The sequence below is a fragment of the Raphanus sativus genome, chromosome 8 (assembly GCF_000801105.2).
Source record: "Raphanus sativus cultivar WK10039 chromosome 8, ASM80110v3, whole genome shotgun sequence".
In the NCBI taxonomy this organism is placed as follows: domain Eukaryota; kingdom Viridiplantae; phylum Streptophyta; class Magnoliopsida; order Brassicales; family Brassicaceae; genus Raphanus; species Raphanus sativus.
Window position 1 is genome coordinate 10,884,802 of NC_079518.1, and position 22,691 is coordinate 10,907,492.

General features: G+C 33.9%; 3 protein-coding genes and 1 long non-coding RNA gene across 4 annotated transcripts; all 4 read left to right on the plus strand.

The window, feature by feature from the left end:
* Positions 1-5,481: 5,481 nt before the first annotated feature.
* On the plus strand, positions 5,482-6,467 carry LOC108818699 (ethylene-responsive transcription factor ERF109). The gene has a single exon (XM_018591622.2). It carries the CDS (start codon positions 5,557-5,559, stop codon positions 6,367-6,369), a length of 813 nt encoding a protein of 270 aa, XP_018447124.1. The 5' UTR covers positions 5,482-5,556; the 3' UTR covers positions 6,370-6,467.
* Positions 6,468-7,149: 682 nt separating this feature from the next.
* LOC108819948 (uncharacterized) lies at positions 7,150-8,193 on the plus strand. The gene has a single exon (XM_018592954.1). The coding sequence runs from the start codon at positions 7,150-7,152 to the stop codon at positions 8,191-8,193; it is 1,044 nt and encodes a 347-aa protein (XP_018448456.1).
* A 6,871-nt stretch (positions 8,194-15,064) lies between these two features.
* Positions 15,065-15,448, plus strand: LOC108821859 (uncharacterized). The gene has a single exon (XM_018594848.1). The coding sequence runs from the start codon at positions 15,065-15,067 to the stop codon at positions 15,446-15,448; it is 384 nt and encodes a 127-aa protein (XP_018450350.1).
* Positions 15,449-17,930: 2,482 nt separating this feature from the next.
* LOC130498879 (uncharacterized) lies at positions 17,931-19,161 on the plus strand. The gene is made up of 3 exons (XR_008937877.1): positions 17,931-17,969; positions 18,295-18,334; positions 19,024-19,161. It is a non-coding gene; the product is annotated as an uncharacterized LOC130498879 (long non-coding RNA).
* Positions 19,162-22,691: the final 3,530 nt, after the last annotated feature.

The following is a 22,691-nucleotide window of genomic DNA, read 5'->3' on the forward strand; positions in this document are numbered from 1 at the left end:
ACTTACTAACACTTTAAACCTTGAAGTTTTTTCACTAACACTTTTAACCTTCAAAATGACATTTGTATCATAAAAAACCTTCAAATCAAAAAAATTGACCGGTTCAGCAGGTAATTTTTTAAAAATAATTATTTAATTAATAAAATAAACAAAATAAATAAATAAAAATCCAAAAAATAAATAAAAATCGAAAAATTCTAATAAAATTTACAAAAATGGAAAAAAATTCAAAAAATAAATTAAAATTTTAGAAAATTAAATAAATATATTAAAAATTAAATTATTTTCTAAAAATATTAATAAAAATAACTAAAAAGTTAATAATAAATAAGATTAAATTTAACAATGACGATGATGGTTTCTCACATAACCATTAACAATGACGATAATTGCCATATCTCCAACGATAGTTTCCAACATCATCTTGAAAATGACAAAACAAAATCTTTTTCAAACTTTTGAATTTTCATTTTTTTGAAATATATGAATTTTTATTTTTCTGTTTTTTTAGTTTGATCTCATTTAGTTTTGAATTTTAATTTTCTAAATTTTAATTAATTTTCTGATTTTTTCTAATTTTCTGATTTTTATTAATTAATATATAATTACATAAGAATCAAAAAAGTTAGAAAAAATCCGAAATTAATTATTATTTAGAAAATTAAAATTCAAAAATAAATGAGATCAAACTAAAAACAGAAAATAAAAAAAATTCATATATTTCAAAAAAAATGAAAATTCAAAAGTTTGAAAATATTTTTTTGTCATTTTTAAGATGATGTTGGAAACTATCATTGGAGATATGACAATTATCGTCATTGTTAATGGTTATGTGAGAAACCATCATCGTCACTTGTGAATTTTGAATTTTGAGTTTATATTTTCCATTTTTTAAAAAAACTGTGAACTTTTTATTTAGTTCTTCTCTATTTAAATTTAATCTTATTTATTATTAATTTTTAGTTATTTTTATTAATATTTTAGAAAATAATTTAATTTTTAATATATTTATTTAATTTTCTAAAATTTTAATTTATTTTTTTATTTCTTTTTTTTATTTTTGTAAATTTTATTAATATTTCGATTTTTATTTATTTTGGATTTTTATTTATTTATTTTGTTTATTTTATTAATTAAATAATTATTTTTGAAAAATTACCTGCTGAACCGGTCAATTTTTTGATTTGGAGGTTTTTTATGATATAAATGTCACTTTGAAGGTTAAAAGTGTTAGTGAAAAAACTTCAAGGTTTAAAGTGCTAGTAAGTGACACTTTGAGGGTTTTTTATGCGATTTTCCCTTAAAAAATTTATCAAAAACTATATAGCTAATTGTATTTTTATTATTTTACTCATAGTTATATAAACTAATTTAAATTATATTTAATAATACTTTGTATTAATATTAATGTAGTGAGACAAAACATTATACATTATGAACAAATGAAGAATAAGTTATCAAATTGGATCACCTCAAATTAAAATATATGTTAAACCAATATTTTGTTTTTAGAATCAAGAGAAGTTGACATGGTAGTAGTCGTCTATGTTTTGAAGTAAGTTTCCTACCTATTTTTCTTGAACACAAAAATTCCCCATAAGTAAGTTTTATAGATGAAAAAGGTATATTAATTGTTTAGCAAAAAGAAAAGGTATATTAATAGAAAGTAAAATTTATTCATATTCCTTATAAAATAAAGTGACCGGATGAGATAGCCCACTTGGTAAGGATCTTGGGAGCCAATTGTCATGTTTCCGAATTCGACGTCAGACGGGGGGAACTATTCTTTCGTGTCACTAGCGGTACTAGGTGTTGGGTCTTGTCCTCAGTTCAGGTAATATATTTCCAGGTGAAGTGGACCGCTGCTTGACCGGACCCTGGGGAATGATCCACGAAGTGGAGAATCCCAGGATTATAAAAAAAAAACAAAGTACTTACCCCTATGATATTCAGAAGAGTCAATGTATGTGTTTGTATATAAATTGGCTACGAGACCAAGTCAAAGACCAGGAAGAGAACATAATAATCAAAGGTCAGCGTTAAGAGAGTCTAGAACGCGAAGACGTGGTGGATCAGCGTCGAGAAAGGGTCAACACAGTAATAAAAGTGAGGTAAGAGCTTACTGGAATCCAGATGTCAGCTTAGCATCATGGTGTATATATGCACTTCGACTTCTAAATCATTGAAATATTTGACCCTAAAAACGAAAAAAAGAACATTGTAATATCTGAGAATAGTGAGAAACAGTGAGCCTTTTTCTTTTCTTTTTTTTTTAAACAGTGAGACCTTCGCTTTCATTCATTACTCTTTTTTTTCTTTTTTTTTAAACAGTGAGACCTTCACTTTCATTCATTACCCTTTTTAATAAAACAGCGAGACCTTCGCTTTCATTCATTACCTTTAACAAGTTAACTCATTTTCTCTTCCATTTCTTTTGATCCATCTTTATTTTTTTTATTTTACTATAAGAATAATATTATCCAAAATGTCATTTTGTCTCATGTAGTTGAATTTCTCATGTAGCCTATCTTCTTTAACTTGGATTTAATGGTCATGCGAGAAATTAATGATGAATTGTTACAAACGTAATTCTTTTCAATGTAATTTTCCTAAAATTTTCAAATACCTGTTTGCAATATCAGTTATAAATATATATATATATATATATATATATATATTATATATATATTATATATATATTTATATGTAAAACTTTTAAAACTCATATATACTAGCTAATCATTTATCTATCTTATTAAAACAAAAAACATTCCGTTGGACCTAACATTTATTTTGTAAGTTTTTAAATTAAATACACCTTTATACTTTATAGTTAAACCTACATTAAATCACTAATGTTCCTTTCTTTATACTACTATCCATGTTTCCAAACAATTTACTTTTTTTTATACTACTATCAATGTTTCCAAACAATATATTTATATATTACTATCAATGTTTCCAAACAATACAATAATTAATCTTAGTTATTTTATATCCATCATTTTCTCTTTAAAATTTTGTAGAAACGTCATAATTTCATAAATTACAAAATAATAAACTTTAAAATTTGGATTGTAAGATTACAAATTATGAAAATATTACAATTTCAATCAAATTAGATTACATATCGGTCATCCATGAGTTCAATCGGTTAGTCTCGGGTTTTAGTGACTTTTTAATATGAATATTTAAAAAAAACTAAATTGAATTATTAGATCTCCGGATTAACCGGTATAATCACAATCGGGTTGAATTTAAAACACTGATTTAAATACAAAAATATTTTAAATACACACTCTTTAAAAGTTAACAAAATATTTGTTAAGTTATTAGTGAAATTTTTCATCGTAAAATATTCCGCGCTTCCAAAGCGCGGGTCAAGATCTAGTACTAATTAATCGAAAAGTAAGACGGAAATGAATATACAACTATGGTTCCAAAGTAAGAGACACCGAATGTGATTGAATAGTATTACTAGTATTAATATAGTGGAGTAAAGAAAGTTTCTGTTGTTCTATTTTCACCAGTTAAGTAAAATATGTTTTCAGTTCATTTACTCCAAAAAAAAAGTAAATAGAGAAAAATATTACTCTACGGATGTGATTGGTAAAATCAAAGTAATTTAGAGTAACTCAAAATGGATGAATTGAGAATAATTAATATGTAAAATAGTTGAAACAGTAAAAATAAGTAAAAAGATGGAAATGTGTTTGTTAAATGGGTTGATTAATCTAAATGGGTGTGAACTATGGGGCTGACTGGTTTTCCCGCTACCACCCGCAAACGCAGCTTTTGCGGTTCGTAGCGGTTGTTGGCGTTTCGAAACAATCACAGAAAACGCTACAAATCGCTTTAAACCGCTCCGAACCCCTTAAAATCAAAAGCTGGTTCCAGCTAGCGTTTGCGGTTGCGGGCGGTTGCGGGAGGGTAATTTTTTTTCTTTAAAAACAGAATAAATAAAAATAATACTAAAAATATCCAATAAAATTTTCAATTGAAATAATAGAAATTTTAAAATGTATTCATATTATATTTCAATTTATATTATAAAAATTCAAAACTAAATATTTTCTATAAATTTTTAAAATTAAATAATATGATTTTATAAATATAAATTTTATATTTATCATATTATTATGATTTTAATATTTTTTTATAATTACATAAAATGTAAATATTGTTAAATTATTATTTAACAGATGTTGCGTTTGGTAGTTTACCTGTCATAAGAGTCCCGCAAACACAACAATTTCTAACAGCTGTACCAGTCGTACAAATCTCTAGAAAACGCTTAAAACCGCAACCATCCGCACCCGCAAACTCCCGCAACCGCAACCGCAACCGCTGCGGTTACACCAGTCAAGCCCTATATATTTGGATAATGATTGAATCGTGCAGGAGATCATTTTCCTTAAAGAATATTTTGACTATATTCCAAGTGATATTCTAAATTTTAGCCAACTTTATAATCTATAATACAATGCTCTAGTCAAATATAACTATGGTAAAATCAACAATTAGTGAAATAACCCCATATCTTTACCATAATAATTTAGCTTTCATCTCATAAGGCGTTTTTAGACTTTTGTTATCTTGTTCTGTTTTTCATGTTTGAACTTTAGACCTAAATCGTGTTCTCCTTCGGTGGGATATGGAATAATATATGTTTTGAACTATTTATAAAAAAATTCAAAGAAAAAATGAATTATCAAGTTTATAAAAGCAGTTTATAAAATATAGTCTGCAAAACAGAAATTTGAGAAAAGTTTTTTTTTCATCAAAAATTTGAGAAAAGTTCACTGTGCTTGTTAATTATATATGTGCTAATGATAGTATGTTACACATGTCTATTGACATAACTTGAAAATTTGTTGTTGGATTGATTCGACGTACCAGAGTGTAACTTTAAAGTATAAAAAGACAAAACGATAGATTTGCAAATGAGGTTTGAGGCGATGGATCTAGTCATCTACAAAAACAAGTTGATATATACAATGGATACATGTGAATATAATATTAGCTCAGGCGAAATAATAATGTTAATAACAGCACGTGATTAATTCTAAGCCAATCAATTACGTAACTTAGACACCTATCTCACAAAACATATTTAAATTTAAATGTAAAAAAATGTGAAAACGTACGTTAGCATAGTAGTTATAATAATAATAATTAAATAACAAATCACAAAAAGTTGGTTCTTAAAAATCGTCACATGTGATGAATGATTAAATATTTTTATGTTTAATAAAATGTCATTATCAATGTCATTTAATCAAACCTAACCCAAAAATTAGAAATGTCATTTTCCGATGTCAAGAAAACATTTGAGAAAAAAAAAAACCTTTTTATCAAACATTCGAGAAAAAATAACGCACGTGTTTCCAAAAAAAAAGACAGAACACAAAACGACCCCGTGTCTGAAGAGTGTGCCAGTTGGCAAGTGAAAACACGGAACCGTATATATAACAGAGCTTCCTTCCACTTTCAGTTTCATCAGACACAACAAAAAACACAAATCTTTTCTTATCCAAATTCAAATTTTAATCCGGCATGCACTATCCTTACACCAGACCCGGATTCATCGGAGCTTCAGATACCCAGACCCGGTATCCGTATCAGGAGCAGTTGTCACCGGAGCAAGAGCTGTCAGTGATAGTCTCCGCCTTGCAACACGTCATCTCAGGTGAAAGCGATACGACGCCGTATCCGGGTTTCTCCAGTGACAGCACAGTGATAATGCCTCGGTCCGATTCCGACACTTGTCAAGTTTGTAGAATCGCTGGTTGTCTGGGCTGCGACTACTTTTTCGCGCCAAATCGGAGAATTGAAAAGAGACAACAAGTCGTCGTAGTAGAAGAAGAAGAAGATGGGGTTACTAGTAATAGTAGTGGAAGAGAGAGCTCTGCGACGACGACGGCGAAGAAAGCGGAAGGCGGGAAGATAAGGAAGAGGAAGAACAAGAAGAATGGATACAGAGGAGTGAGGCAGAGACCTTGGGGAAAGTTTGCAGCTGAGATCAGAGATCCTAAGAGAGCGGTACGTGTCTGGCTCGGCACCTTTGAAACAGCTGAGGACGCGGCTAGGGCCTATGATCGAGCAGCTGTTGGGTTCCGTGGGCCACGGGCTAAACTCAACTTCCCGTTTGTGGACTACACTTCAGCTACCTCTCACGTTGAGAATGAAAGTATAAGTGTGAGTGCAAGAGCGAGTGCGAGTTTAAGCGGAGGGGATTCTGTTGAAGCAGAGCAATGGTGTGGAGGTGAATGTGATATGGATGAATATTTGAAGATGATGATGATGATGGATTTTGGGAATGGAGATTCTTCAGATTCAGGAAACACAATTGCTGATATGTTTCAGTGAAATGTTTTACTTTGTTCTTTATTCTTGGCTTTTTTTTTATAGTTAAGTGCAAGAGGAAAGTGACACTGAAACCAATGATAATCACCATTATTTGTTTGCGGAATGGTTTCCAGAAGCTGATAATATCAAAGATTCAGCTAGGCAAAGCAAGCAGCTTGGGGAAGTAAAAGTATAGAAATAAAAAAGCAAAAAAAAAACCTAATTTTCTCTCTCCAGGGAGATTCTAAAGGCGATTCTCTAGGGTTTCATCGTCGTTCTCAGATCCAGCCGCCGATGGCTCGTCGTTCCTCTCCGGGAACTACCTCCCCCTTGAGAACTCCCGAGGAGGTCTCCGATGCTCCGACCCCGGACCCTCCAGACGATTCCGACCAGTTTCCACCGTTAACCTTATCATCTCCTCCTATGGTGAAATCTTCGATTCCGCCGTCTATTCCTTCTGCCGAAGTCCCCTCTTACGCTCAGCGTTTCAAGAACTCACTCCGTAATCTCAGGAAGATAACCTCGCCGTCTTTGATGGTGGATGGGATCCCAGTGGTTATCGCTCCAGACTCAGTCGTCCTCCAAGCCTCGAAATCTTGGAAAGACCATATCATCGCTCATTTCCATGGTCGCTACCCTGTTCCGAGTAGGATCTTCAATGATCTTAACCCGGTTTGGGGCAAGCACGGTAATATCTCTATCCACGCTCTATCTCAGTCAGCTTGTTTGATTCTTATTCCTTCAGAAGCTACTCGTCAGTGGGTGTTGGATGTTGGTTATTGACAGGTTGATAACTGCGCCATGTCTGCGGTCCCGTGGTCAGCTGACGCCTCTCTCGAGCTGCAAGAGTTGATTACGGCACCAACTTGGGCGATTCTGAAGCAAGTTCCTCCTCAGTTGTACTCGTTGGGTGGGATAAGTGTCATTGCTAGTGGCATTGGAGAACCTCTCCACACTGAGCACTCTCGCCTGGAGCCCTTCCATTTTGGAGATACAAAGGTCAAGGTGGAGATCAAGTTGGAGCACCTCCCTCCCCTGGCTGTTATAGTGAAGGATACTCAGGGCTACTCAGTTCGGGTAGAAGTTGAGTACCCTCGTCTCCCTCCGAAGTGCTGCAATTGCGGCAAGTTTGGTCATTCACTCAAGTATTGTCCTTGCCCGATCCAACGCAAGAACTTCAAGCTTCATCAAACTGGTCCGAGGGTTTCGAAGTCTTCCAGCCAGGTTACAGTTGACGATAGAGACCTAAAGCCAGAAGAGGTTCTTCCTTCGGCAGTCGTAGAGCTCGACTTTGAAGGAGGCAATCAAGAGGCTATTATTTCAGAGAAGCAAACCGGAGTGGAAGTGGGTGAATGCTCGGGTGCTGATCTATCACCTCTCACCCCTAGAGCCCAGATTCCCGTTGACTCTTCTCCAGCTTTGATGAGAGAGGAAGCCTTGGAAGAGATACAACCGGCTCAGAGTAAACCAGATGGATATGAAGGGAAGCATCATCCTCTTCGGGCCTCTGGTTTCACACCCTTTGCGGGCAAACCTTCATTAAGATTCTTGTCTCATCGAGTGGATAAGACTAAGAAATTGCGCCTTCACAAAACAACTAAGGAGTTTTCGCAGGACTCTGAGGTTGTTGCTGAGGTTGTTGCTGAGGTTGTAACTGTTGATCCAGGTATAGAGTTGGAGGAGGGAGAGATCCCTTTTCTGCCTTCACCAGCAGCGGTAAAGAAAGCTAAGAGGCTAAAGCGGTTGGAAGCAAAACACGTCAACTCCCCACCTTCTCAAGCAGTGTCGCAGATGTTCTCCTCTATCAGGGATAAATCCTTGGGGAGGAAACTTCAACGATACTGAGCTCTCTCCCCTTCTATCTTGTATATATGAAGATTTTCTCTTGGAACGTCAGGGGCTTCAACCATCATATTCGTCAGTCTTTCGTAAAAACTTGGATCAATAAAAATCGTCCGCTCATAGGGGGAATCCTCGAGACTAGAGTGCTAGAGGAAAATGCCCCATGAATAATAGCTTCATCCTTTCCGGGTTGGAGATGGGAAAATAATTACTCGTCTGCTGAGTTAGGCAGAATCTGGGTCGTCTGGGATCCGTCTATCTCAGTTATTGTATATAAGAAATCAGCTCAGTTTATCTTATGTGGTGTTTTCGATCCGGCTAAAAGTTTGTCTGTCACGATCGCCTTCGTCTATGGATTTAACACCGAGAGCCAGAGAAGAGAGCTTTGGAGGGATTTATCGGACCTCAACATGTCTCCTACTCTGAAAAATTCTCCTTGGCTGGTTGTTGGTGACTTCAACCAGATTTTGAACACTAGTGAGCACTACTCGATCCAAGCGTTCAGTCCTCCGTTAAGGGGAATGCAGGAGTTAAGATCATTCATGGAGACTAATGAGCTTTCTGACCTGAGCAGTAGGGGTAACTACTTCACTTGGACAAACTGCAGGCCAGAGGATCCAATTCTAAGGAAACTTGACAGAGCTCTCGTCAACTCGACTTGGAATCTGCAATTTCCAGAATCTTTGGCAACCTTTGACCCTCCGGGAGACTCAGATCACTCCCCTTGCCTGATCACCTTCTCCCCTGCCTCTCACTCGGGGAAGAAAAGCTTCAAGTACTTCTCTTTCGTCTCCTCCCACTCTGATTTCATTCCTAGTCTCCGTGCTGCCTGGGGGGAATCAGTAGGGGTTGGGTCTAAGTTGTTTACTCTCGGTCAGAGACTCAAACGAGCTAAGGAATGCTGTAAGAAATTGAACAGAGAAAAATTCAGCAATATCCAGCAGAGAACTAAGACGGCTCTAGAAGATTTGGAGAGGGTCCAGTCTCTGCTTATGACCTCGCCTTCTGAGGCTCTTGTGGCAGAGGAATCCGTCGCAAAAGACACTTGGGCCTTCTTTGTTTCAGCTCAGGAGAAGTTCTTTAAGTTGAAGTCAAGAATTAGATGGCTAAGGGAAGGTGACTCCAACACAAAGTTCTTTCATAGAGTTGTCTTGGCTAACCAGTCCTGGAACGCTATTCGTTATTTAAGGGATTCCACGGGTTTGCGAATCTACAACCAGCAGCAGATCAAAGGTATGACGGTGGCTTACTTCAAGAATCTGCTCGGTTCAGAAAGTAGAGGTATCGTTCCTTTGTCAGTGGAGGCAGTCAGAGACATCCACCCGTTTAGATGCTCAGAGTCGCTAGCCAACGAACTTACTCGGATTCCTTCTGACGAGGAGATTAAGGAGGTGTTCCTCAAGATGCCTAAGTGCAAGGCCCCGGGCCCCGATGGCTTTCCCGTGGAATTTTTTCTTGAGGCGTGGGATATCGTGGGAGAGGATGCTGTTCAGGCTGTCAAAGAGTTCTTTACTTCAGGGAGATTGCTGAGGAAGTTCAACGCGACAACAGTCGCTCTGATCCCTAAAATAACAGGCGCAGACGAGCTCTCGAAATTCAGACCGGTATCTTGTTGTGCTACAATATACAAGGTTATAGCGAGATTGCTAAAGAGGAGGCTCAAGCTGTTTGTGCCAGAGGTAGTGCAACATAATCAGGTGGGCTTCATAAAAGGTCGTTACCTCTGTGAAAATGTCCTTCTTGCATCTGAACTGGTTACGGGGTTTCACAAAAGAGGTCCTACAACTAGGGGATGCCTTCAGATAGATTTAATGAAGGCCTATGACAACCTCAACTGGGACTTCATGCTGAATATTCTTCACGCCTTCGGGCTCCCGGAAGTGTTCATCAATTGGATCAAGGAGTGCATTACTACTACCTCTTTCAGTATTGCATTCAATGGAGAGTTACTGGATTGCTTCCCGGGGAAAAAAGGTCTGAGACAAGGCGACCCAATCTCCTCCTTGCTCTTTGTCATGGCTATGGACATTTTGTCGAAAATGCTAGACAAGGGAGCGGTGGATAACTTGTTCGGTCTCCATCCCTTGTGCAATGCTCCTATTATAACCCATATCAGCTTTGCGGATGATGTGTTGTTGTTCTTCGATGGATCAGACCGTTCCCTTCAGGGGCTTCTCGAAATCCTGGAAAGATTCAACATCTGCTCGGGTCTGGGGATTAACAGGAGCAAAACAGCATTGTTCCTTGATGGGGGAGACAGAGCCAGAAACCGTACGACTGCAGCCTCTTACCGTATATCGCAAGGATCCTTTCCAGTTCGATACTTGGGTGTCCCACTTACCACGAAGAAGCTGAGAAAACAGGATTATCAGCCCCTTCTTGATAAGATTCACGCGCGGTTCACTTCCTGGACAGTAAAGCACCTGTCGTTCGCCGGACGCCTTCAGTTGCTAAAATCAGTCATCTACTCTATTATCTCCTTCTGGGCCTCCATATTCATTCTCCCGAATGGTTGTCTCAGAGCCTTGGAGCAAATGTGTAGTAGTTTTCTCTGGAAAGGGGTCCCGACTGATGCTAGAGGAGCCAAGGTGGCATGGGATATTGTTTGCTCTTCTACGAAAGCAGGTGGTCTCGGGCTAAGGAAGTTGGGATCGTGGAATAGGGTAATGGGTTTAAAACTTATATGGTTGCTGTTCACCTCTTCTGGCTCCCTATGGGTTTCATGGACTAGATTACATTTGATTGGTAATGAAAACTTCTGGATCTTGGATGCCTCTAGATCGCAAAGTTGGATTTGGCAATCTCTATGTAAGCTCAGGCAGCTGGCTAGACCCTTTGTAGTGTGCGAAATAGGCTCCGGTATCACTGCTAGTTTCTGGCACGAGAATTGGACTTCCTTGGGTCCGCTACTTCACTTGACAGGTGATCAAGGTCCAAGGATCTCAGGCCTTCCTATAGACGCTGTAGTCAGAGACGCCATTGTGCAAGATCATTGGTGGATTCACTCTTTTAGATCAAGGAACCCGGTAATAAGTCTACTGAAGAACTGTCTGCCTGAGTGTCAACCTTTCATTTTATCATATGAAGATGACAGGTTCCTGTGGCAGATAGGAGATGCGACTCCGACATCGGGCTTTACTTCCTCTCTCGTTTGGAAACACCTATATGATAGGCTTCCGGAAGTCTCCTGGCACAAGTCAATATGGTTTAAGGGAAGGATCCCAAAGCATGCTTTCCTGTCATGGTTAATAGCTCTCAACAGATTATCTACAAAGGATAGAATGCGGAGTTGGGGTCTTTCTGTCTCCCCGACTTGTGTTCTTTGCGGCTTGGCGGAGGAGACTCGCCAGCACCTCTTCTCCGAGTGCGCTTTTAGTAGAGAGGTCTTGTACTTCTTCTTCTCCTCGGTGCATCTCTCCCCTCCTCTCTCGATCATGGATGTTATCCATTGGATTAGAGCTCCTACTCAGGACAGCAACATCAATCTGATCCTAAAGTTAGCTTACCAAGCTTCTCTTTATATGATCTGGAGAGAGAGAAACTCCCGTCTTCATTCCCAATCGACAAGACCAGCGGCTTCTCTTATTCAGGAGGTTCAGGGCATCCTGCGAGCCAAGATGGACATTCTGACCCGAGAGCAACGGAACCTTGAGTCGACGGTAACGTTTTTGTCTTCCTGGCGTCGTCATTTTGACAGGTAGTCCGGTTTTCATCTTAGTTTTAGTTTGGTTCTTCGTAGTTCTTTTATTTTCTTGTGGTTGTAAGAAGGTTTTGAATAAATGGAAATTTTAAGTGAAAAAAAAAAAAAAAAAAAAAGAAAGTGACACTGGCTTGGCTTGTTCAAACTGAGCAAGATTTTGCCATGTAATTAGTAGTCTCAAGTGTGTGACAAAAAAAAAAATTAGTAGTCTCAAGTTTATGTTTTCTTTAATTGGTCAACTCTATGTTAAAAAATTCATCTTTGGCAAAGAATCACCAAATAAAGTGACAAAATTAATTAAAACGGACAAACAAAAGAAAGATTTATCCCTTTACAACGCGTCACGTGCAAAGATATGAAACAACAACATTAAAACATGTTCTATAATCTTTTCTTTTAGCAAAAAAAAAAGTCTCAAAAGAGCTATAATCGAGTTATAACAGACCAATAGCTAAGGTTAAAACAATTGAACTAGACGCATTGTGTCTTTTGCTCATCCTCAGAAGTAGACAAGAAAGGGTCCAATAACTAGTAAACAAAGTTTGTTTCTTACATGTTTATTAGATCCCGAGTAATTGTAGGCGAGCTCGGAGTGAAGAGTTCGTGTTGATAATAAACCACATGATTTGGAGATAAGTGCTTTCTGAGCAGCAGCTATAAGAGAGGAAAGATGTCTGGTATCTGATGATAATACAATTCATTTTAAGAAGATGAAGAAACCAAAGTCGTTTTAGCATGTGAAAATGGAGGAAAGAACAAGAACTTTACAAGGTATTACATTGAGAAATGAAACCTCCAGCTTCAGACTTCCACCTAGCATCGAATTCAAGAGCTCCCTGAACACAATAAAATCCAAAAACAATTATTTCCAATACAACTCGAAACCGAAGCAAAACGAGAGAGAGAGAGTACTTGGTGTTGGTGACATCGGAGAATAGAGAAACAGAGAGAGTGTTTTCACGGTCGAGATGGAAGACTAGGGAGAAACATCTGGCAAGTCAAAAGACTAGTCAAGAGTCAAGATAAACCCTTCTCTTCATAAAATTTAATAGAAACAACCGCGCCGGAAAGGGGTCGACCCTGCGACTTTCTGCTCTGGAAAGAGATGCTCTATGCACTGAGCTAAAGGGGCTTAACACATATAATTTCATTTTATTACTAAAATAATAAAATATTTAAAATGATAGAATCAAACATCTATCAAGTTTCAACAGAGTATGCTAATATTATTGATTTTTTTTCATATACCAGCATATCTCTCTTTCTTTATTTTTCTATTTTTTAAATTGTAAGATTTTACCTGAGACATTTTTTGATAATGTTATAAATTTCTACCATTCCAATATTGTATTACGAGGACGAAACATGGTTCAATAGAAGATAAGATACCATACTTTCGATAATTGACATGATCATAATCTGTATATACTCTGCAAAAATAAACCCAATACAATACGTTGCAAATTAGCTATGAGCCAATCAAATGAAACTTAGATAATATCAAATATATACTCTATCATTACTCATTAGGATACGTATGAGAATTTGACGCACTCCAAATCTTTTACCATTTGTCAAGCATAGTTGTAAAGATCAGACAAAAATCAGACAATCATTACTAATTAGGATACGTATTAGAAATTGTAACGCTTTCTAAACATTGAATTTCCTTATTTGGCAAAAAAGAAACATTGAATTTTCAAGTACATTATCGATGTTCGGACTTCGGAACATGCCAAACCGTCATGTTCCACAAATATCTTCTGACATAGGATACTTAGATTTCAAGTACAGGCCGTATAAAAAGATCGAGTATCCCGGATTTCAATTCTCTTACAGAAAACAAAATTTCGGATTACTTTTGCCCATCCAGCAGCCATGAGCAATTCTTAGCTGGAGTTATCACCGACATTTGCTAAATTAACTTGTTGGGTTTAGTATGGAATGCAAGTCGAAAAGCAGCACGAAGTACACCGAACCTTCTTCTTTAATTGTTTGTGACACAAGAACGAGTGAACTCCAAGATCCGACCTTGTACTTCGAGCCGTGTTTTAAAAAAAAACTTTATAATAAGGCGTTTGATGAATAAATTAATCATCGCAAGAAGACAAAACTTTTTTGTATTTTGTGATCTGAAGCTGCAAAAGACAACTTTTGTTCACTATATGGGAGACCATATGGCTCATAGTTTCATATATATACATAAATCTATACACAAGCAGACGTCACATAATATGGATACTTGTTAGTTACTTGTATAACTTTAATGTATACTAATTTAAATATCAGGCTTTTCATCTCTAGCTAATACTTTAAGAGTTAATAAGTCCAGATAGCAAAACAATAGTACTAGTATTGATAAACTATATAGGACGAGAAGAGAACTGTACGGTTTATCATGGTACAATTTTTCTTTGAAAAAGGGGCTTTCTTGGACGGTGAAGTGTGTGTGTGTGTGTGTCTATAACTACTGTTATCGTGGCGGAAACCCAGTTGCGTGGGAACTCAGATTAGTAATTACTATGTGTGCAATTAGCCAATAAACAGCTATCATTATCACATGCATGGGTATATATTTGTTATAACTTAGAAGGATAAATAATTTTGTGTAACCTTTGGAGAATTAGATAGCCAACAAAGTATTACTATTTTATCCCAGTTCCTATTGGAAGCATAAAATAACTGAGTTTTGGAAATTTCTTAGAAATTGCATAGATATCTTATTTGATAATGCATGTGCAAAAAATTAGAACTTACATGCATGTGCTTAAAACATCCCTTTGTGTTAGTTCAGGGTTTAATCTCCATCAATAAAATATAAATAATTTGTTTTGTGATCATAATGGCCCTTCTTGTGTACCAAGAGACTAAATAGTAAATATTAACATTAACTTTTCCCCGCTGTTGATCCTAAAATAGGTTATAAGTGATTATTGAAGATCTTAAATCGATTATAAGAATCTAATTTTAGATCTTTAAACTCCAATAGACAACACATTCGTCCCTTTGTGTATGTGACATCATACACGAAATAAGATATTATTAATCCCTATCATGTTGCATAAAAACGAGTTATATGAATCCAAGATGTTTCATATAAATACAGACATTATACCAATATAGAGTGCATCAAATACAGTAGCATACCAAATAAAGATAAAGAGAGAAGAAAAAATGGAGTGTCCCAACATGAAGCAACATCATCAGCAGGGTGCATATGCAGAGCCAAGGATCTCCTTCTCCAGCGGGTTCGCAGCGACCAAGAACGAAATAATCAAGTACAAGGAGGCACCTGTGTCGTCAGATGATTTTGAATTCGGTGTCAAGAACTGCTCCATGACCACAGCAGATGAAATCTTTTGCGATGGCATGATCTTACCTCTCAAGGAAGAAGTCAACACGACGAAGAGAATGCCAACTTTGAGAGAAGAACTCAACGAAGAAGACGACGATTCACCTAGAACCAAACCAAAAGGGTCGAGTGGTTGGTGGAGAGAGAGATTAGGGTTAGGATTCTCGAAGTCCAAGAAAGATCATCACAAGAGAAGTTCTTTTTAGAAGCACCATTATAAGTTCTATTTTATTGCTTAATTTTTTCTTATGTCTTTCTATGGTATTTCACCTCTTCACTGTTCCTCGACGATGTAAAAAGATTGTTTGCGGTTGAAGAATTTCTTATTTTGCATTTCCAGTGTTCTATTTTCTATAAGCTTCAGAAATAAATGGCGACATCAATTTTTCTTTTAGAACTTCTCATCAACCATATAATTTTTAAATTAAAATTGACAAAAATATATCTCTAAGATGCTACTACTATTTAAATACTCCGAGCATTCCCAACACTTAAAAACGTTTTTTCGTGTCTATTAATTAGGTGGAAACCGTATGTGATCCTATCAGCATGTCCTGACACGCCAACAGTTGCTACATATGATTTGCATATCATCTAAAAGCTATTCAATTAATTTTTGAATACTTTTAGAGTAAGATATTTTAGTTAAGTTAGTGGTGCTTATTTTCATGGAAGACTACATGAATATAAGACTTCAGATTAGATCGGCTCTAACTCAAACTAGATGAAGCTTGCTTTTGACATAAATTAAGTGCAAAATATTGGGGCCTAAATTCAAAAAAAATGAGTATTGTGTGATGGGTGTGTCCTTCTACTTTGAGTTATACTTCTTTTAAAATGTATATCTTAGGTGGGATCAAAAATTGTCTCTGCTTTAGACATCATGTTATCTTGGGAGGCACTGTGACTAGATATTGGATCGGAATATGTGAAACATGAACCTGACCACACTTCCAACATGCGACTTGGTGTGACGTGACTTAAAATCAACATGTTTTTCACTTTTAGTAAGGCTCTAGACTCTAGTTTGACCCGTTAAGAAACTTTGATATTTTTTGAACATTATATTTTAATAATAGTTTTCCAAATATGGAGTTTGAATATCAGACTATGAAACGAAAGAGAATGGAAAACTATGACTTTGATACACTGAAATGCCCATAGAGAGCAGAAAACATGAATATTACTTTACATCAAGAAAATGCAAAATACAGTTACAAAAAAAAAGCAAAATAAATATTAATTATTTTGATGAACTTTTATAACATTTTTTGGGTAAAAGGAATCTGTGCGGTTTGTTGCATTCTCACCACAACAATGATAATGCTACAACAACTACAATCATCAACGAAAACACTTCAAATAACCATGCATCTCAAAAGAACAATGTGAATCATGGATGCAAAGCACATATTAAAAAAGAATCTATTCTACGGGAGAATTGCTAAAACTAACCTAAATATTGAAGTCAAATACATTGGTGTACCCCAATTTCAGTCAAATGCAGAACCAACCTAAAGGGCTGATGAAAATTCTATTTAGTCCTTATGACTAAACAAAAAAACGGAGTTGTATTTACGCTTCTATCCTTTTGGAAGTCTACATGTAGAAGACTGAAGTCTACATATTTTTAGACCTCCAGCGAAGTCTAAATTGTAGACTTGATGTGTAGTCTACACCAAAATTTAATCTACTAATTTAATTTTAAAATTGTATAAAAATAATTATTGTGATAGATTTGAACTAATTATCAATATAATAGATAATATGAAGTAACTATATTAAAATTGTATATAACTGAACAATTTTAAAGAATATATACTAAATTGGTAACCATATGTTAAACAATGTTCATAGTTTAGAAACAAAAAGTTGTAACATGTTATGTCTCTTAGTGGTAGATTTTTAGGGTTAGACTTTAGATTTTGATTTTTTTTGTTTTATTGACTTAAATCTGCTTATTAATGTTTTGTAGTTTATATTTTGTGTAATTTTGATATTTGATACAGTAAAAGAAACTTTTTGATTATCAAACAAACTATTTAGGGTTTGAGATTTGTGGTTTAGGGTTTCGTAGATCTACAATAAAGTCTATAATGCTAGAGACGTCGTTTTCAGTCTACATTTTTAAATTTTGTTAACAAAAATTTATTATTTTAAATTAAATTGAGTTTTAAGAATAAAATGTGAAATCACATACTATAACTATTAAATAAAAAATAAAAATAAAGTTCAGTAAATTTTATGTTAAAATTATTAAAACAATAATGAATTAACAACAATAATAAAATTATCATTGTAGACATTCAATAAGGTCTACTACGTTACAATAAAACCTACTCTTAATTTTTAATTTTAGTAGACTTCAAAAGAAGTCTACAATGTCGGCAATCTTTTAACCTAGTTACATTTATGTCTCCATATATAAATGAAATTTACACAATCTCTCTCTAAAATGGCTGCACAATTTTATAAAACTCTCTCACTTCTCTCTAAAACTCTCTCCCTTCTCTCTAAACTCTCTCATTTCTCTCTAAAATCCTCTCATGTTTTTCTCACAAAGTTATGTTGTCATTTTAGGTATTATGATTCATGGTTTTCATCTTCTCCTTTAAAAATGTAAGTTTTAGATCTATAGACTTTAAATGTGTATTTTTATGTTATTTCTTTCTCACATATATTTTTGCAGGTATTACCATTGATGGTTTTCATCTCCTCCTCTAAAATGTAAGTTTAAATCTATAGATTTTAAATGTGTATTTATAAGTTTATAATCAAATAAAGTTATAGATCAAACTCTGTGCATTTACTTTTATACTATTTTATCTGATAAATTTTATTTTAAATTATTTTCAGATTTAAAACTGTTTTTCATATTTCAAAATGTATAGATTTTTTCAAATCTGAAAATTATCTGACAGTGTAGACTTTAAATGAAGTCTGCTTATAAAGTTAACTAAACCACACATTTTAAGTAGACTTCATTGGAAGTCTACCAAAATATGATTTTAGTCTTTTTCTTATGCTTTTTAATATTTATCTTATTTTGCAGGTATTTTCTTCCATGGTTGTTATCTCCTCCTCCAAAAGATGTAAGAATTACATTTATAGATTTTAAATATTTCTTTCTGTAATTATATTAAAATAAAGCTACATATTCAAACTCTATGTCTTTAGTTTATTACTATTTTTATATAAATTATATTTTCTAAAGCTTTTAGATTTAAACTTATTTGATATTTTTTAATATATACATTTTTCAGATTTATTATTTTTTCTATATGGTAGACTTCAAATGAAGTCTATCTAAAAGTCAGGGCTGGTAGACTTCACTTGAAGTCTAATAGCCTTGATTTTTAAGTAGATTTCATTAAAAACTCACTCAAATATTATTTTAATTTTATTTTATTTCTCATAAAATTATTTTATTTTGCAAATACTCTCTTCCAAAATTTTCAAATCATCTTCCTAAAAATGTAAGATTTACATTTATTCATTATAGATATATTTTGTGTTTATATTGAACTAAATTTATAGATTCATATTTTATATTTTTTCTTTGATACAAGGTTGACAAAAAATTAGTTTCTGAAATATCTTCAGAAAAAAAAAATTCAAATTTCTAAATGTACAATTTTGGATCTGAAAGTTTTCCGTTAGTGTAGACTTCAACTAAAGTCTACTGAACAATAAACTTTAAGTAGACTTAATAAAAAGTCTACTAAAATATGATTTATTTTTGTATCTTATTTTTTTCTCATAACTTTATCTTACTTTGCAGGTACTTTTTCCAAGATTTTATTTGAGGCATCAAGATTATGAAAAGTCAAACACAGTCAAATAAATTCCTTTGTAATATTTTCTCATAATAAAATATTCATTTTTCAATAATTTTGGATGCATAATCAATAAAAATTGTATTCACTTTTAGTTTTGTTTCACTTGTATGATAGTATTAATTTGTTGTTAGATATTGGTTTTTTACAAGAACTAATCAACCAAACAAGTGAAACCACCATGAGGTAAAACAATAACTAACACACATGTGAGTAGAAGAAAATCTAAACAAAAATTTCAAGAAATTTTAAGAGTAAAACTAATCATAAATTTCTGCAAAACCATTAAAATTTACTAACACACACTGTAACATAACTATATAGTAAAAATATATGATGATTAATACACAAATGCACTTCTAATAGAATTTATGACGTAGACTTTAAATGTAGTCTACATTCTTAAATTTAGAAAGATGTTTACACTTGTTATATAACATATATCCAAACCAAAAATTTGTAGTGTACTTAGCTTTGACTTGATACACAAAGACGTACAAAGTGTGTATTAGATAACTCAATCAAATTTTGCACTTGTCGATCATTCGTGACATGCATAAGTTCACCATGTGTACAACCATCATATATACAGAACATTCTCCCAACTCCAACAAAGAGTCTTTCTCCACTCATTTTCCGTATACGGCCGGTAATTGAGTCATTGTCTCCAAAAAAATACAAGTTTACATAATTAACGAATAAATATTTCATGTTTCATAAAACTACAAACGTAGACATACAAATATGTCTACAATTAACACCTAACAACATAGTAAAATCAAAAGTACTATAATTTCATAATTACAACTGTTTTTCTTTTTAAAATCACTCAAACCCATTAGGGTTAACTAACACACACTTTCAAACAAAAAAATCTACCAAAACATTTATGAATAATACAGAAATTCAGTTTTAATTTATTTTCCTATGTAGACTGTTCAATCAGTCTACGACAGTGTAGACGTTCGTTTTAGTTTGCATTTGTAGACGGTCAAATAGGTCTGCTATTTGGGTTAGTTTTTGCAATTGAAAATTTTACGGGTTACTTTTTTTATTTGACCAGAACTCATCCAAGTTTTGACTTTATACATTTAGACTTCCTTTTTAGTCTACCACATAAAAAATGTTAGCTTTTGTTATTGACCAAAACTCATCCAAGTTTTGACTTTCGAAGGTAGATTTCATATGTAGTCTACATGTTTCAGTTTTTTTGAAAAAGGTTGGTTTTGCAATTGACCATTGTTTGACTTTCGAATGTAGATTTCATATGTAGTCTACAGATTCGTAGACTTCGCATAAGGTCTAACTTTAAAACCCATGGGTTGGTTTTGCATTTGACCAAAATAAATATGTAGACTTCACGAACAGTCTATATTTTTTTTGTGAAAAAAGCGTAGACTGCATTGGAAGTCTACAATTTAAAAAATATTTATTTTATTTAAAAACATTTTAGTCAAATACAAAACTAACATATTCAACGAAGTCAATGTTTTGGTCAAATGCAAAACTGACCTTAAGTAGACTTCATTGGCAGACTACATTTAGTAGACTTCCGTTGAAGTCTACTTAAGAAAGTCAAAAGTTCGGTCAAATGTAAAACCAACCTCTTTTACGTAGTCGTCTTGGTAGGTCTACGTAGATTTTTGTTTTTGTAGTCAAAGGTAAGGATGTAGACTGCTGGAGAAGTCTGCGTTACAAAAAAAAGTTAAAAAGGTCAATTGCGAAACTGACTTGTTCGTTGACAAATAGACGGAATCCTACGTCTACACATTCGTGTAGACATATAAAGCAGTCTACCATCGCGACACAGACTGAAAAAGTGGTGAAAACCATGTAAACATCTACCTTTTGCCGGTGTGAACATCTACCTTTTGCCGGTGTGAACCTCGATTCCGACCCTTTCAACCGTCCAAACTCATAAACTGAGCAAAAGGAAGCATCTTTGACGATTTACTGATGAAGAAACTCGAAAATGTGAAATTTGTGAGATGAAAATGAAAGTTGTGAGAGTTTTTTAAATAGAAATGTAGAGGAAATGAAAGATTTGTTGAGTTAGGGAAGAGAAAAAGTGGTTAAAATTGAGTTATTGAGCTTTTATGAGCTCAAACATGGTGGTTCAATAGTGGTTGCAAATTTGAAGATGATGGCATTGTTGTAAATAAGAAAAGATGCTTAGGGTGTAATTGGTTTTTACTAATTTTCGATTTTATTAAAAAAAAGAATAATAATGGCAGTTTTGTAAATATTTTGAAAACATAAGGATGGTTTGGAAAATTCATAGGTGAATAGTAATGAGAAAAAAAAAGGGGTTGGTTTTGCAATTGACTTGAATTCTTAGGTCATTTGTGAAAAAAGCCCATATTCTACCTTTACAGACCAAAAGGTAACATGTCAACACAACAATGCAAAATTATGAATGTGTATAAAAAAGCATCTCCTATTCTATGTATACATATATATATATATATATATATATATATATATATATATATTTGTTTTCATTCTTAAGAAAATAAGATAATTGAAATAAACCAATTTACGTTCTCGAAAACATACCACAATCAGTCAATCATAGACTACACAAGGTCGAGTGTTTAACGGTTGATTTAAGTTTAATTTTTTTTTGAAATGAATACTAAATTAAAGAAAGTTATTATATTAACTAATCCCATTCTGAAATAACAATTTAATAAAAATCAAATGAAGTATACTATAGTTATTGTAATATGTTGATGTCCAATATTTAACGAAGATAACAACTGGTTTTGGAATTCTACACGACACTTTTTGATAAAAAATAACAATGGAGCATTGTTAAATAAAATAAAATACTATAATTCTCATATCGTATTTCTTATCAAGACCATAATTTTTTACGTGCATGACATATGTTCACACAGTTTTATTTATTTATCCGTTATCATTAGAGTTTTAATTTCAATAATTTTAAAATAGATAACATAGATATATATTTCTAAACAAAACAAGATTTTATCTTGGGGTTACAAATTAAAGAAGAAGAAAATGCACACTTATACGATGGAATGATTAAGTTACAAACTCGTGTAAGGTTTGTAAGGTTCCCAATAGTAGTCACGGGTCATATTGTTACTAAAATAATAGAGTTTACAATATCTAAATCAATAATACCATTTTGATGATTTTAAGCATTGCAATATTCATATTGCTTTTTTTCCAAACTTTGAACATATAATATAAGACTAAGACCATCTCTAATGGAACATTATTTTCTATTCTATAATTCACTCTATTTTACAGTAATTCTATTATAGAGTTGGTTTTGCTTCAATGGTTAACTCTATAATAGAGTAACTCTATTATAAAGTGAAAAATAAAGAGATGCAACCATATTACTTTATATTTGGAGTGAAATGGTTGAATCCCTCTATTTTTCACTCTATTATAGAGTTACTCTATTATAGAGTTAACCATTGGAGCAAAACCAACTCTATAATAGAGGAGAAAATAGTACTTCATTGGAGATGCCCTAAAAGGTTAAGAGACAAAGCAGAAACTCAAAAACAGAAACATTCATCAAAATGGCGAGTTAATCAGTGGAGACAAAAGGCTTACTTAGCTGCATCAGAGTTGG

Coding starts and splice junctions, on each gene's coding strand:
- LOC108819948 (XM_018592954.1), top strand. CDS start 7,150: ATGTCTGCGGTCCCGTGGTCAGCTGACGCCTCTCTCGAGCTGCAAGAG.
- LOC108818699 (XM_018591622.2), top strand. CDS start 5,557: ATGCACTATCCTTACACCAGACCCGGATTCATCGGAGCTTCAGATACC.
- LOC108821859 (XM_018594848.1), top strand. CDS start 15,065: ATGGAGTGTCCCAACATGAAGCAACATCATCAGCAGGGTGCATATGCA.